We start from the raw sequence: 16,504 nt of genomic DNA, 5'->3' as shown, positions 1-16,504 counted from the left end.
TTGTTTTCATATATTTGGCTGTTATTCTTTCCCTGGTGGTTGGCGAATCTAACATTTTGGCGAGCGGTGAATCTAACACTTTACAAAGACTCGTTCCTGAGATTGGCAGAACAATCCCTTGCTGGGGTGCTAGTACTATCTGAGCCACAAAGAAGTAGGGAAGCTTGTCCAGCGTCCAGATGCAAGAGCCCAGCCCAGGCAGCCTGGCTGCAGGCTGAGCAGCTGGCCGCTCTCCTACGCTGGTCTCCACCACCCTGTCTGTTCCCACTGAAGGTGCGCACACGCGCCAAGGCCCTGCTCAGCATCACTGTCCCTTCATGCCTTCAAGGCCCACAGTCACAACGCCCTGCCGCTGTCTCCAGCTCGCAGAGCGTCCAGGGAATTCCGGTCGGTACCAGGACGGTGCCACCTCACTCACCTGTCCCCTCAGCAACTGATTCCTGAGCCCCTTGCAGGCAGCCTAGGAGCAGCTCCTGCCATCACCAGGAAATGTCGTTGGCATTTCTGGAGCTTTGGAAGTTCCACACTTTACATTCCTTTAAATTCAAATGAAACACCACCCCCAATGCTGCCACCTTGCTATGGCTTCCGCTTTTCAGACTGGTGCCAGAGAACGTGCGAGAGCCGAGTTTCCAAGGCAGCTGCCAGGCAATCATTTACCAACTTGCCCTGGCTCCCTGGCCAACCTGAGCCGTGCCTGCCCAGGAGAGCCCAGGCGTGTCATTAGAGCTAATTGTTGTGGCTGCCAAGGAGACCTGCCCCGAGTTTGCAAACAGGCCGTGTGCACACTGCAGACTGGGGAACCCTGGAGACCCCAGGGGAACCGAGAAGGGCCCAGGAGCTCTCCTAACCACGCTGCACACCTGACAGCTGAGCTCCAATTCTAAAGAAAGGAATCCCCTTACTGCTTCCCGCTGCCCCTCGTGGAGGCCACACCCACTCCCGGGACCCTCAAGCGCCCGGAACCACCTGAGGCCACTACTCTAAAAAGATGCAGTTTCTGGTTTTGTCCAAGTCATGGACAAAAAGATTTTCTAAAAGAAAAAACAGGGGTAGCGACCGAGGTGATGTCCCTTGAGACTGGTTTGTAGACAGGGAAAGATGCTGCCCCAGAGGCAGAACTGTCCAAACAAAAACTGTTTTACACTTTTGGGAAAGCCCTGGCTTGGAATATACTCACATCTACTGTCTCCAGCGCCTGGGCCAGAGGCCCCACGGAGTCGCCAGGCCCAGCAACAGACATGGGGGGGGCGGGACTTGACCCTGCTCACTGGGAGTGACCACACACACACACACACACACACACACACACACACGCAGAGGAACTCACAGGCGCTCAGAACAGCTCTCAGGCCTGTCCCCAACCCAGCCCACATTTCAGCTCCCCGGCTAAACCCACAGTTAACGCCGCACCAACAATTCAGGCCTGCAGCTTCATGGGACTGCTGCATCAAGTCTGATGGGCCCCAGAAACCCTTCCCCTCGACTGAGATGGCCTAGACTGCGAGTCAGCCACTGGACTGCAGGGCCAGCCTGCCCAAAGGGGGTTGCTCTTCCTGACCGGCGCTCAGCTGGAGAGGGAAGGGAGGAGAGGCAGGCTGGGCAGGAGCAGGGGGACCACCCGGGCTGTCGGCAGGGGGTGGGGGATGAGTGGAGCGGGATGTCAGCTCACGCTCCCCAGACCCTTCTTACAAGTTCTGTTAGAGATGGAGACGCAGGGGTATGGCAGCACACGCGGCAGCACAGGCCTGGGCCTCTGCGAGGCTTCCCTGACAGGCCCCTAGGCACAGGACCCTAGCCTGGCGCTCGAGGACCTCTCCCCTGTCCCTGAATTCTAGACCTTTCCCCCAACCGCCTCCCTGCACCAACCCTGCAAGCCTCCTGGGATTTTTGGCAAACCCCAGCCCAAAGAGTAGAACATGGAGGAACGCGGGGTGCCCACGTGTTTGTTTTCAAATCACCCCAGTACTAAACGACTCCCCTAGATCCTCACAACTCAAATCACCACGCGCTCAAGTCACTTAACTGTTTTCCAGACGTCAAAACTCCCAGGTCTTTGTCCCGGCGGAGCAAGCCGGGGCTCAGCCAACGCGGCTCCCGGCCTCCGCCGTCCTCGCGGGGTGCATCGGGTCCCAGCAGGCCCAAGGCGCGGGCGGGCGGCGCCGAGCGGGGCGCAGGGGGCGGGCGGGCAGCTCGGGCCGGGCGCAGGGGGCGGGCAGCTCGGGCCGGGCGCAGGGGCGGGCAGCTCGGGCCGGGCGCAGGGGGTGGGCGGGCAGCTCGGGCCGGGCGCAGGGGGTGGGCGGGCAGCTCGGAGCGGGGCGCAGCGGGCGGGCGGGCAGCTCGGAACGCAGCCGGCGGCGCGTGGCGACCAGGGGCGCAGGCCCGGCTTGGTTTGGATGCCGCGCCGCTAGCCCGCCGCTGCGCTCCCGGGACGCATTCCTCGCATAGCTGCCCCGGGCGGCGCGGCTGGCTGCGGGGGCCACGCGAGCGGGGAGCGGTCGGGGGGCGTCTCCGCTTCCGTGCGCCCCCGCAGCCGCCGACCCCGCTCGGAGGGGAAGGTGGAGCCTCGCCGCCCCCGCCCTGCCCGGGACGAGCTGCGTGGCGCCTGGGACGGCCGCGGGAAGCAGGGAAGGCTACGCAGGATGCGCCTGGACACCGCGAACGCCCAGGAGAGCCGCGTCCCGGGGGCCCGGCGGGCGGCCGCGCGCTGCGGGCTCCCCAGCCACACGCACGCGGCGCGGGGTCAGCGCGGCTCCCCTGCGCCCGCCTCCCGGGCTCCTCCCGCGGCTGGGGCCTGAGTCCCTTGCCCGCTCGCGCTGAGCTCGCCTGGCAGAGCGGGGATCCGGCTCCGCGTCCTCACAGCCGGGGCTTGGCCGAGCCTCCGAGTCCGGCATTCTTTGTGTCGGTGCATTGAACCTCCCCCCACCACAGCCCAGGTCGCCCAAGCTCTGTCTAAGACCTTTATAAAGGCAGGGGGAAATGTATGTTCTGACCAAACTCTTCACAGATAGCAACGTTTCTGTACCAAAATAACCGCTTTTAATTCCGTTTTCCACTCGCTTTTTTGAAGAGTTCCGTGGGCTCAAAGGCGTTGGAAGCCAGGTGTTGCGTTGCAGCATTAATTACCATCACCAGCAGGTGGCCACCCGGGTCCATCAGCAGGCAAAATGTGGCACACACAAGGCAATATTGTTCACCCTTTACAAAGACAACAGTTCTGGCACAACTACAACATGAATGAACCTTGAAAATGACTTTTGTCCGTGCAAGCTGCTGTAGGAAATTGCCATTAACCGGGTCACATACAGACATTTGTTTCTGCCCAAGATCAGGGTGCCAGCATCTTCCCTGTGCCAGGGACAGTGTTCCATCTTCGGGGTGGTACACTGCCACACCTACGCTCTGGGCGCTCGCAGAGCTGAGGGCTGGAGCCAGCTTCCTGGAGTCCCCCTTTACAAGTGTCCTCCACACCACAGTTAACAGAACCTGCCTGGCTTACTCACACCCAGCCGAACCCCGTGTCCTAATCCTGCTATTTTGGTGGGATCAAGATTTCCACCCGTCTTGGGGGGACACAGCACTCAGACCAAAGCTCAAGCATGACTGTAACATGAACTCAGACCGTCACAAAGGTGCACACATGGGCCTGGTGTGGTAGCCTAGTGGCTAAAGCCCTTGCCTTGAGCGCGCCAGGATCCCGAATGGGCACCAGTTCTAATCCCAGCAGCCCCTGGGCACACACAAGCCTGAACCCGCATGTCTGGGAACGGCTGGGGTTGGGGGGCAGCCTCCTCCTCAGACAGGCACCCCAGGCCCGTGACCCCGTGTCTGGGGTGGGGGCAGCCTCCCCGTCAGGCTGGGCTCCTCCTCCAGCCCATCCCCTAAAGAGGACACTTGGAAGGGAGGGAAGGTCTCCTGGGGAAGGGAGCGGGCAGAACCAGCTTACCCGGGATCTGCTTGCTGAGTCCAGAAAGGAACCTGAGGCATGGCCAGCGGCTGCAGCCCAGCCCCCAGCGATTTGGCAGTCTGGTTAAGCTTATGATTTCAGAGTGTTACGGAGTTACAAAAAAATAAAGCCCACAGAACGCCTGCAGAGAACACTGATACGTTGGCAGTATAGCTGTGAAAACACCAGAAAACATTGCTGATATAATCATGTTTTGCTTCTTTATTAATGTATTCTATGGCAAGATCTAGCATCTTATCTAAAAATAAGTGTAAACACCATTCCGAGATAGGTGCAGCAATCTCCAGGCGAGAGGAGAACTGTGCTGATGGGTCCCGGCCAAGTCACAGCTGCCACTGATAGCACAGTGATTCGTAATTGAAGGAAATGATAAGAACTTTAATTGACTGTTAAGAAAAACGAAAACGGGAGTTCACAGACCCTCGAGTAAAGAATTCCTGCCCCAGTGTCCACACTGGAGCACGCTGACCTTGTTACCACACCCGAGCTCCCGACGGGGCAGTCCCCTGGTGGGGAAGCTGAGTCATTCAAGGCTGTTGGAAGGATACAGAAACCCTACATGAAACCCCACGGACATATCCAGAAATTGACACCCTGGATTACACAAAATGTTAAGACATCTACAGTTAAAACATCACTTAGGAAGCTAAAAAACAAAGGACAGACTGAAAACAATTGCAACACAATAATAACAAACGTTAGTGTCCCTAACACACAAAGTGTGGTTACAAAGCAAGAAAACATTGAAAACCAATCCAATAGAACAGTTGTCATATTAGGCGATTCACGGGACAAGAAAATATAAGTGTCTTCAAAAGACTCATGAGAAATGGAACTGATTGAGCTGATTTGAGGACAACACTTGAAATCCACACACACAATTTTTTGACAACCTGTGTTTTCCATGAACTCGTAAAGACCCTGTCCTACGCACGGCCAACTCCACGTTCAGCCTCGCTATAACACAGGATTATGGCATTGTCCACTTCTACCCACCACCGTCATTACATTTTGAAACATTGGTTTTTACTTAACAAGCCGTATTCATTAAATAATATGTTAGTATGCATTAATCAAAAACATCAATACATTAATGCATATTGTTAATGTAATAATACACTAATACAGTATTAGCGTGTCTTAGTCAAAAACAGTTTATTGTCAGATAAAGTTCTCTTTAGAAGCATCAAATTATCAGGCCCAGAGCGATGGCCTAGTGGTTAAAGTCCTCACCTTGCACACACCAGGATCCCATATGGGCACCGGTTCATGTCCCGGCTGCCCCGCTTCCCTCGAGCTCCCTGCTTGTGGCCTGGGAAAGCAGTCAAAGACGACACAAAGCCATGGGACCCTGCACCCGCGTGGGAGATTTGGAGGAAGCTCCTGGCTTCGGGTTGGCTCAGCTCCAGCCATCTGCGGCCACTTCGGGAGTGAACCAGTGGATGGAAAATCTTTCTCTGAGTAAATCTTTCTCTGTAAATCTACCTTTGCAATAATAACAAATAAATCTTTTTTAAAAAATCAAATCATCAATATTGTGATTGATTATCATTGCTGCCCAACATGAAGCCACATTATAATCAGGTTGACCTTGACCCACATGGCTCCATCCCAAAACAACTGAAAACATTTCGCATCAGCCTCAAAACCCTAGCGGCTAGGAATGGTAGTTGAAAAACCATTTGTCTCACGTTGTCCAGATACAGAAATGAAAGCCCACATGTGTGACCCCATGTGTGGCCCTCCCTGAGACCGTGTGGACCCTGCAGCTGTGGGGACAGCCAGCTGAGCAGCCCGGGGCTTGCAGAGGAAGGCTGTCCAACTGGTTCTTCCCTCAGAGCAAAGTCAAAGGGGGAGTGTTAAAACGCCCTGTGTACGCCCTGCTGAGCACTTACAGCGGGATGAGCAGTTCTCCTCCACCTTGAGGAGTCTGCAAAAAACTTTAGTTGACAAAAATTGTATATATTTATGGCATCCAGTAGAATGTTCTGACAGGGAGGAGGTGAGCTTTTGGGTGAATCTTAAAGCTCAGTGGGGGCTGGCATTACAGCACAGTGGGTTAAGTCGCTGCTTGCAACACTGGCATCCCCAATATGGGTGGTGGTTGCAGGCCTGGCAGGTACACTGCTGATCCAGCTCCCTGCTAGTGTACCTGGAAGAGCAGCAGAACGGATTAAAGCACTTGGCTCCCGTTTGCTGCAGGCTCCTGGCTTTGGTCTGGCCCAGTCCTGCTCACTGAGGCCTTTTGGGGAGTGAAGCAACAGACAGATACCTCCTCTTGTTTTCTCTGTCTCTCTCTAGCCCTGTAACTCAAATAAATAAAATAAATCTTTTTTTTTTTTTTAAGTAAAAGAGGCACTTGCTTCTCAAACTTTCGGTTAATAAAAGGCAGCGGCTTGAAATATCTGAGTTTGTAATTTGCTTTCATGAGCCAATCGTGACAGTATAAGTTTATACTTAGACATACAGGAGGTGTGCGGAAAACAGACCCTTGGGGGAGGGCAGGAGACTAACCTGGGGCTGGTGAGCAAGGATTAGGACCTTCACCCAGGTATGCCTTCAGCAACTAAGTCAGTACTTGGCACACAAAAATGGCTCAACTGACAATTATTAATTGAATGCATACATCAACATTAAAATCAGTCTTAGAAATCGAGTCTTTTTTTCTACAATCAGTGCTTTCATGAGCCTTAAAATTGAACTTCCAGCTGCAGTAAAGCCGCTAGTAACCCATTTTCCCTTGCTGCTCGGATCGCCAGCCTCTCTTGCAGCTACACTCTGGCAGGGAGGTGCAAGCGGAAGAGCTCAGCAGCACCTGCACACAGCTGAAGGAGGGACACCCTTCCGCTCGCCGCCTGCAGTGCACACAGGAGGGACGCCCTTCCGCTCGCCGCCTGCAGTGCACGCAGGAGGGACACCCTTCCGCTCGCCGCCTGCAGAGCACGCAGGAGGGACGGCCTTCCACTCGCCGCCTGCAGAGCACGCAGGAGGGACACCCTTCCGCTCGCCGCCTGCAGTGCACACAGGAGGGACACCCTTCCACTCGCTGCCTGCAGTGCACACAGGAGGAGCTGGAGGTCAAGCAGGATACAGACCAATGTACAGACACCAGGAGAACAAGACGTTCAGTACCATCCCCAGCCTGGGTCACTTGCTTTCCGACTTCTTTTGCATGAAACAGATCAACGTCCGTGTTGTAGAGCCACAGTTCTTTGGGATTATTCTACTATAATCCCAAAGAACTATAATCCCAAAGAAAGGCAGTCCCGACACCTCGCAAAGTTCAAGATCAGTTCGAGGTGCAGCGCTCCAGGAAGTACCAGGGCCATGGGGTAGCAGCAACCCTGCACCAGCTCTACGAGCTGCCCGTGCCCACGGCCTTGGTCACTGACCCCTCTGGGCCTCGAACCACGTCCTGGTACGTCCTGGGACAGTACTTGCGGAAGAGATGTTCCACCAGGGTGTTGCTCCCGCGCACCACAGTCTTCCGCTCGCGGTTCATGTAGTTCCATAAGTGCAGGGCGTAAGAGTGGTTGAAGCTCGGCTCCGTGTCCCACACTTGGTAGTATTGTCTCCACTGCGGATAGGGGATCGGGTAGAAGCGCTGGGGGTGCAGGAAGGACAAGTTCAGACACTTGAGGTCACTCAGCTCCTGGAAGTCTCCCAGCTTACACCACACCCTCAACATCCTGGTCATCAGCGCAGGGCCCTGGTGGCCCCAGATGGCTGAATTGTAATGCTCCACGAAGTTTTCCATGCAGCCCCATAAAAACGGGTGGTGGGGCAGAAACCCAAACACCCCATTACTGGAGTACCGGGAGGCCTGGGCAGCCAGGAAGTTCTCCTCGGGGATGGGACTGATGGAGATGACATCAGTGTCCATGTAGATGCCACCGTACTTCCAGATGGCAGCCAGGCGGCACGCATCCGAGCTGACGTGGAGCCAGTTCCTCTGTACGCTGATATTGACCTGCGGGAGCAGCTGCAACTTAGCACCAAGCAGCAAGAAGGGGTGTGGCAGAGAGGGGTGGGCAGGGGTGGGGTGCTCGCAGCGTGAAGCCAGCCCCTCAGCCGCTAGCGAGGAGGCAAGCCAGACATGTAGCCTCCCAGTGCGTCATACAGCTCTGTTACCTCCACACAGGTCCCCGCTGGACACTTCCGGGCTCTGGGGATCTAGCAGTCACTGAGTACTGAACTGAAAATGACTCTGGGTGAGAGGCTGCTCTCAGCCCTCCCCCCTAGCACCCTGGACCACCAGACCCCACCTCCCGCTCCCCTGCCTGTTCAGCCAACTGCACCCAGAGGCCAACATGCCCACTGCCCAGGGTCCCTTCATCCACCCCATCTCCAGGCAGGCTGGAGTGGTCTCTCCCTCTACACTAATATTGTGGGAGGCAGAATAATGACCAAACAAGCATCCAAAGCTTCCAGGTCCCAGTCCCTGGACCTCCCTGGGGAAGGAGTCTCAGCAGGCATGAGCAACTCAAATACCTTGAGATGGCGTGAGGATCCTAGATTATCTTGGGGGACCTTGAAAAACTTACAAATTACTTGAAGGAGAGAGAGGGAGAGATTTTACACACAAGAACAAAAAGGAATCTGCAGGGGGTGGTGGTGGGCTTCAAGCCAAGGAAAGTGTGCAGCCACCAGAAGCTGGTGAGAGGCAAGGAATAGGGCCTGTTGCACCAGCCTAGTGGCTAAAGCCCTTGCCTTGCACACACCGGGATCCCATATGGGTGCCAGTTCATGCCCTAGCTCCTCTACTTCCCATCCAGCTCCCTGCTTTGTGGCCTGAGAAAGCACTAGTGAACAATGCAAAGCCTTGGGACCCTGCACCTGTGTGGGAGACCCGGAAGATCCTGGCCCTGAGCTTCGAATCAGCTCAGCTCCAGCCATGGTGGCCACCCGGGGAGTGAATCAGCAGACAGATTTTTTCTCTCTGTTTCCTCTATGTAAATCTGAGTTTCAAGTAAAAATAAATAAACCCTTTAAAAAAAAAAAAAGAGAGAGGCAAGCAACACTCCCAAGCAGGAGCCCCCAACCCAGGTGTATGGCTGTGGCACTTTGATCGGCCTTGGTGACAGTAGCCTAGGACGCCTGGCCTCTAGCGCTAAGCGAATAAACTTCTGTTGTTTGGAATCCCCAAGTGTGCGGGGATCTGCAGCGAAAGCCACTGGAAGCTCACACCAGGCCTCCATTACATCCAAAATGCTGCCTCTTGACCCGCAAAGCCCAAAATATTACCCACCTAGCTGATCCATGGAGTGGCCCTCTATGGCTTAGAACTTAGATAAGACTCTGAGTGGCAAGAAAACTATTGTATTGATGTCAGTTTCTGAATTACTTTTTATTTTTAAAAAGAGTTTTGTAATAAAAACAAACATACTCTTATCACTAAATTCACCATTAGTCCAATCACATGAAAACAACTTATTTTTTCCCCACTTGATGAGTGTGGTTTTGACATCATTAGAATTATATTCTAATGTAAGAGAGTATGTTTTAATTCACGTTTTGTTATAGTCTTCATAAGATGTTAGTTTAAAAAACGGCATAGTGAGAGCCTCCCTGTTCCAATGTCCTTAATCGTCGTTTGACTGTCGGTCCGTATTATTCTATTATTCTATTATCCTATTATTCTATGCCACCAAGAGGTGGAGGGCAAACTCACTCAGAGTCTCGGGAGTTTCCAGACCCAATCTGGACACAACCCAAGCTATGCAGCAGCACTGCATCGATTCTTCAGGAATGTTCTATCTACGTCATTTTCATGTTCAGTATCGCCTGGTTTCCCTGTAAGGTGCAAATGTAGTTTACCAGAGACGGGTTTAAAGCTATTGTGAAAAGTTAAGTGCTCTGTACATACAGACATCTAGAAAAACAGTCAAACTCACTCAGCTAAGAATAGTCCCAAAAGCAAATTAGAAACTGTAAGAAATAGGGCTAGACAGAAAAGACTGCAGACCAAGAGAAGGCTAAACTCAGCTTGAACTTGGCTGCAAGGAGGGCCAGGTCAGCGACACAGGGTGTAGGCTTGGTCCCACCTCAGACCTGAGTCATCCATGCAGAGTAGGTGGGACTCACTTCCTGACGCCCCTCCCAGCAGGGACACTGTTTCCCTGAACACTCACCCGGGTGTACCAGGGCAACAACGGGGTGTCTTTCAGCAGGCTTCTCATGTCCAACGGGAAGAGGAAGACGTTGGACATGGAGGAGAGGAGGGACAGAGCTGGGTGCGTGGAGTCGGAGAGTGGCTGTGTGGCGTTGTGGAGCCCCTTCAGGAAGAAGGCCACGGGATGCTCCGGGTAGATCCTGGCGGCCGACTCCACGGCGCAGGAGACCAGCGGCGTCGGCTCCATCCTCTCCGAGGTCTCCAGGAACACGATGCCCCGCCCGTGGCTCAGGAGGGCTTCAGGGCCCTCCTGGGACTTGAGGGCCGACAGACAGAAGAGGCAGCCGGAGCGCGGGGACAGCTGGAAGAGGAAGCCGCAGGCCAGCAGCAGGACGACCGACAGGGCGAGCTGGAGTTCCTTCAGCATGTCCGCGCCTTGCTCTTACCTGCGCCCTTAAATCAGCACAAGGCACTCAAAATCAGTCACACAAGAAAATGATCTGGCCACGCCACTTAGAAACAAATGTTTACACGATCTTACATGGAGGGCGGGCGTCTTGAGGTTACAGCACCAGAGCCTGGATTTGAGTCCCAGCCCCACTTGGGATCCCTGGGAGGCAGTAGGGGATGACTCCGGTGTCAGGCCCCTGCCGTGCACGCGGGCCACCGGGATTGAACCCTAGCATGCTGTCTTTTCCTGGCCCAGCCCTGGCTGTTGGAAGCTGTGGAAGATGAGGAGTATTTAAGCAGTGCATGGAAGATCTCCAAATCTGGCTGTCTCCCTCTCTCTGTTTTTTCAAATTTAAGAAATTCTAAATGAAATATAATCGAATTAGCTACGGTAATCTACGTTATGGTCATTTAGAGTCTCTCTTGAGTCAAAAGTACTTTGACAGGAGCTGGCGTTCTGATGTGGCATGGAAAGCTGCTGCCTGGCACTGGCACCAAGACCCGGCTGCCTCACTTCTGATCCAACTGCCTGCTGATATGCCTAGCAAAGTACCCAAAGATGATCCAAGTACTTGGACCCTGCACCCATGTGGGAGACCCAGAAGAAGCCCCTGGCTCCTGACCTCAGCCTGGCCTAGCCCCAGGAGTTGCAACCCTTTGGAGAATCAACCAACAGATGGAAGATCTCTCTCAGCATCTCTCTCTCTCTAACTCTACTTTTCAGATAAATAATTAAATCTTACTTTAAAATACAAGAAACAATTTGACATACGAATATAATTAGTCAGGAAAGCTATTCATGAAACTCTAAGAACAAAAGACGTATGATGGCCCAACATGGTGGCCTAGCAGCTAAAGTCCTTGCCTAGACCATGCAGGGATCCCATATGGGCACTGGTTCTAATCCCGACGGCCCAGCTTCCCATCCAGCTCCCTGCCTGTGGCCTGGGAAAGCAGTCGAGGACAGCCCAAAGCCTGGAGACCCTGCACCAGCGTGGGAGACCCAGAAGAAGCTCCTGGCTCCAAGCTTCGGATCAGCTCAGCTCTGACCATTGTAGTCATTTTGGGAGTGAACCAACAGATGGAAGATTTTTCTTTCTGTCTCTCCTCACTGTAAATCTGACTTTGCAAAAAAAATAAATATTCTAAATGAGCTTATTATTTTTAAAAGATTTATTATTTAGTATTTATTTTTATTGGAAAGAGAAGGAGAGGCAGAATAAAATCTTCTGTCTGCTCTTTCACTCCAGAAGAGACCACAACAGCTGGAGCTGAGCCAGTCCGAAGCCAGGAGCCAGGAGCTTCTTCCGGGTCTCCCACATGAATGCAGGATCCCAAGGCTTTGGGCCGTCCTCGACCGCTTTCTCAGGTCACAAGCAGGGAGCTGGATGGGAAGTGGGGCAGCCAGGATATGAACTGGCTAAACTATAGAATTTCTATGTTCAGCATTTTAAGATTTCTGTTTTCCACTTGTCAATAAGTGGCTTGTTAGATGGTGATGCTGTCCGATACTCTCCAATGCTGCTGCCTAAGAAGCACAACGCTCGGTGAAACTCCTGCTGAACTCCTCGGCTGCTCCAAACTCGGTGTCGGCGGAATCGGGCTCAGGCTAAATTCTGGTCGTCCACAGTGTGGCTCTCCAAAGTGTTTCTGTCCACAAAGCATTGTGGCATCTACACTTCAATGCCTTATTTCCTACGTTACATGTTTTCCTGAGATGCCTAGGCTCACAGAACCTTGGCAAAGTGAGTTAATTTCTCCAATATTATAAAAAAAATTGTATTTTCAAAATTCGAAATCTTTTAAAGTAATGATGGGTTAGCATTTTGCATGTCCTTTTGAAATATATTTTCCTCTTAGAGACCTTGAGGAGTGTTTGGAATGTGAGTTGAAGGAAAGGAAGTTACAGAGAAAGCTATAAGCTGAGAATGCAGAAAAGCTTCTAAGACCGAGTGACAACGCATGCTTGGTGATGGAAGGTTAAAATAATGCTTTTTTTCACATTTGATTTATTGTTGAATTTCACTGAAATTTCTGCTTTCTGTTCACTGCTTGATTCCCAACACGCAGCATATGGCTAGCACACACTACCTGCGCTGTTTACTATGCTGAACAAATGGAAAGAGCCATACAAACACAATAAAAGCCGCTATAAAAAGATTCGGTCAGTTACATTTTATTTTATATACTTTCAGAAAAAGAAGCCATCCCATAAGACAACATCTTCAAATACAACTCTCCAAACAGAAATCTCTGGAAATCTGACTTCCCGGTAAAAAATAAATAAATCTTAAAAGAAAAGTGAGTCTTACAAGAATTAACTTTATTGGATTCAATCCGGTTCATGGCTTTGGTTAAGATGCTCAGAGCTTTTACTCTGACCAAATGGTTTAAACCTCTGGCAAGTCTTTGACATCTACAAACTTTAAAACTGAGTCTTTGACTTGAGGTTTCTAGCGGGAACTCTCAAAAGATAAGGCTCTCCGGGGAGAGACAATAGCTAAGCTAATTTAAACTATATAAAGTGTACTGTTGGGTTATAAAACGCTACTCATACGAAGCTGTGACGTCTTACGCACTGGGGTTGATCAGTGCCACAGGACACAGCGACGAGTAGACTTGTTCCCCCATGGCTTCATAGCAGACAAATCGTCCTGCATGCTTGGTGGGATGCTTGGAGGTGAAGGGTTCTCTCCCTCGCCCCCAGCTCCCGACTGCCCCGGGCCAGCACTGCTTACACCGAGCCGGCTTACCTCCCCGGGCACGCTTTCTGCTTGCTAGCAACCCTGACCCATCCTCTGTTTAAACAGTCAAAGGAGGAGGAGAAGAAAAGGAAGGAGGAAGAGGAGGAAAAGAAGAAAGCGAGAGGAGAGAAAGCTAAGTTAGACGGACACTTTTTGGTCTACCTAAACCTGCCAGCCGCTTTCTCTGATTGAAAGATTGATTAGTCCTCAGCCCTGAACTTAAAGCCTTTACATTAATAAACAGAAGATACGAAGCTACTGATATGCTTGTTCCTACCTGAACGGGCTAATATTGTTTTATGTGGTGATTTGCCACTGAGGAAACCCAGGTAGGACAGTCTACCCCCAAAATAGCACTGTTTTTGGTGCAAAAAAGCAGGGCATTCAGTAAATAGCTACATGGCAGAGGCTGGCTTCCGAGGAAGCCCCGCCCGCTCTACTAAAACACCTGGCCACTGGAGTCTCAGGAACCCAGATCGGATCACAAAACCTGTCAGAGCCTCCCTGAAGAAGCTCTCCAATCAGCCTGGATCAAAACTGAGGAGACTGCCAAGGGCCTGTGCCATCACAGCTAAACCAGAAACAACTTCTGTACCTCCCCATGACTAGCTCAGTAGTTAACCTATGTGTGCAAGAGTGGCTGTCTCCCCAACACCACACCCAAGGGGCTACCTGGTCCATCAACGGCTTCCATCCAGCACTGTGCCACACGGGGTGGGAGATGAAGAGACCACACACTCCTCAACGTCTTAAGGAACTTCATTAAAACTTCCAGCCAAGAGTCAGCACCATAGTATGACAAACTAATCTTCCACTTGCAGTGCCAGCATCCCAAATGGATTATAAAGTTCAAGTCCCAGCTGCTCCACTTCCAATCCAACTCCCTGCTAATGCCCTTGGAAGGCAGTAGAGGATGGCCCAGGTGCTTAGGGACCCTGTGCTCAAGGGGGAGACCCAGAAGAAGCTCTTAGCCCCTGACTTCAAACTGGCCCAGCTCCAGCCATTGTAGATGTGAGCCAGTGGATGGAAGATCTCTCTCTGTCTCTCTTCTTTGTGAATCTGTCTTTCAAATAAATAAGTATTTTTAAATTAAGAAAAAAATAAAACCTCAATCCAAAGACACTCCAGCTGGTATACTCCTTCATCCTGGTGTCTGATCTTGGCCGGTTCCCTAATCCTATCCTGACTACTCTCAAAGCTGCCTTCCCCATATCTAGTTCAAACAAAACTTGTCACTTTACTGTGGGTCGGCTTCCTCCGAGGTAATTTATCAGTCCTATCCCCGAGTGCCTTATCTCTGGCTCAGTTGCTCTTCTTAGCGACTTAACAGCCGGCTGGGTTTTCTCACCACCTCTCCTGGCCCTGCCCTGCCTTCTCAGGTAGCATTTGCTACTTAGGCTCCCCTGCTCAGCCTTACATCTCACAGAGGATTGCTGGCCGTGTATCTCGCTGTTCTCTGCTTACGCTGCAGTCCCTGCCCCACAGCCTATCAGTACAGCATCTCACTCATGCTGAGAGAGAAAAGGGGACAGCATTAGCTGATGTAGCGATGGGAGTTCTTGCTTGTGATGCCAGATGTAAAGTTCTCCTCCTTTCTCTATGTCTATATAGGGAGATATATAGATACGTCGTGTAGATATAGATATATTAAACTGCTGAATTTGTTATAATCCCAGGCCTGATGAACCTGGGTGTGATAATTCATCTAGAAGCTCATGGAGTGTTTATGACTCCAGAAAGCCCTACTCCTGGGGACATTCCAAACTGCGAGGACAGTGGTCACCAAGGAGCCTTCCTGCGTCTCCCCCACCTGCTGAATCACGGTCGTTGTGGTGCTCTGCACTTACTCCAACAAACTACTTAGAAGCTCTGCCTGCTGCTCAGACCCAGTGGAACCTAGCTTCAAGCCACCTGCCCTCCTCCCGGGACAGCTCCGTCTCTGCCATCTTCATCCTCTCTGCTCTGGCCCCTGAAAGTCTAGTCACCTTCTCTCCTTTGGACCCTAAATCGAACACCAAAACCTATCGATTCTGATATGACTATTAAAAGAAATAAACACTGTTTTCAGAGGATAGAATGGTCAGCCTAGAAAATCAAGATAAGGTACTAAACCACGGTAAGGTACTGAAATGTACCTTAGCACAGAACTAAGCAGAAAGTTGACCAAGGAATAGATGATGAAGATCGCACAGTAAGCAGTTCTAACAGGATCTACCTGTCACCCAACCATCCCTGCAGTGCCTCCTACCCTGTAAGCATCAGCTCCACCTCCGGCCAATTCCAGAGGGACAGAGATGTCTGACTTTACACTCCACACAGCTCTGAACGAAAATACAAAATCAGTAAAAATGAGCTTACCTTCCAGTCAGAAGCTTACAGTTAGCCAGTATTTACGATCTTAGACACGTTTTTCCCCTGCTGTACTTTCTGATAAATGACCACTCAGTTTCCAGTTCAACAATGCAGGGCTAGGTGAATCATTAGCAAAAGATTAGGGCTGCACACGAGAGGGTCACAGGAAGCTCCTCCCTCTTCATGGTTTCCTCAAATTTCCAAGTAACCCACAAGCTATTCCTGCCGGCTCACAGATCCACCGCAGAGGCTGCAAGGAGATGGTTTCATCTGGGAGAAAAAAAGATACATCATTACATATCCTGGACTTACAGGGATATGCTGCAGCCGACCAGTTCAGCTTGCCTCCAAGTCATGGACAAAGGGGAATGTTCGGTGTAGTGGCTCAGTGGTTGATGGGGACAGCTGCCTCAGACACTGAAGTGCCTAGTTCAAGTCCCACCTCTTCCACTCTCAATCCAGCATCGTGCTGCTTCCCCCCGGGAGGTCCTTGAGTCTCAGCCAAACTCAAGGGAGATCTGGATTGACCTCCGGGCTCCTGGCTTCCACCTGGCCCAGCCCAGGTCACAGCCTCAGCTCTCTCTCTCTGCCTTCTAAATAAAGTGAACATAAGTAGAAATGCATTCTGTTAAAAACAAACCAACCAACACAACACACACACATACACATGGAAACTAGAAACTTGGGAAGGTTTTGTCATCAGGTAATCCTGTGAGCTGTCAAAACACTTTCTGTGCACACCCAAGGTTTTAAACAAAACAAAGCCCACTGCCACAAATAAGCAATAGACAAGCTCCTGTTGCCTAAAGGCCCAGGGATCTGGAGCAAAAATTGACTCCTCGCAGGCCCAGCATGATGGACCAGTGGCTAAATCCTCAC

General features: G+C 51.7%; 1 protein-coding gene across 1 annotated transcript; it reads right to left on the bottom strand.

Moving 5' to 3' along the window:
* Positions 1–7,322: 7,322 nt before the first annotated feature.
* On the bottom strand, positions 7,323–10,506 carry A4GNT (alpha-1,4-N-acetylglucosaminyltransferase). Its single transcript, XM_040965055.1, has 2 exons — positions 10,099–10,506; positions 7,323–7,937 (listed from the first exon to the last, which is right to left on the bottom strand). Exons 1-2 carry the CDS (start codon positions 10,504–10,506, stop codon positions 7,323–7,325), a joined length of 1,023 nt encoding a protein of 340 aa, XP_040820989.1.
* Between the last annotated feature and the right edge of the window lie 5,998 nt (positions 10,507–16,504).

Source organism: Ochotona curzoniae, unplaced genomic scaffold (assembly GCF_017591425.1).
Source record: "Ochotona curzoniae isolate NIBS_2020 unplaced genomic scaffold, NIBS_Ocur_1.0 contig_1302, whole genome shotgun sequence".
Taxonomy (NCBI): domain Eukaryota; kingdom Metazoa; phylum Chordata; class Mammalia; order Lagomorpha; family Ochotonidae; genus Ochotona; species Ochotona curzoniae.
This window is presented reverse-complemented; position numbering and strand designations above follow the sequence as displayed.

Bases quoted from the DNA above. Each gene is read 5' to 3' on its own strand.
- A4GNT (XM_040965055.1), bottom strand. From the start codon at position 10,506: ATGCTGAAGGAACTCCAGCTCGCCCTGTCGGTCGTCCTGCTGCTGGCC. The intron at 7,938-10,098 runs GTGAGTGTTCAG...CTGCTCCCGCAG, and splicing joins TGTTGCCCTGGTACACCCGG to GTCAATATCAGCGTACAGAG.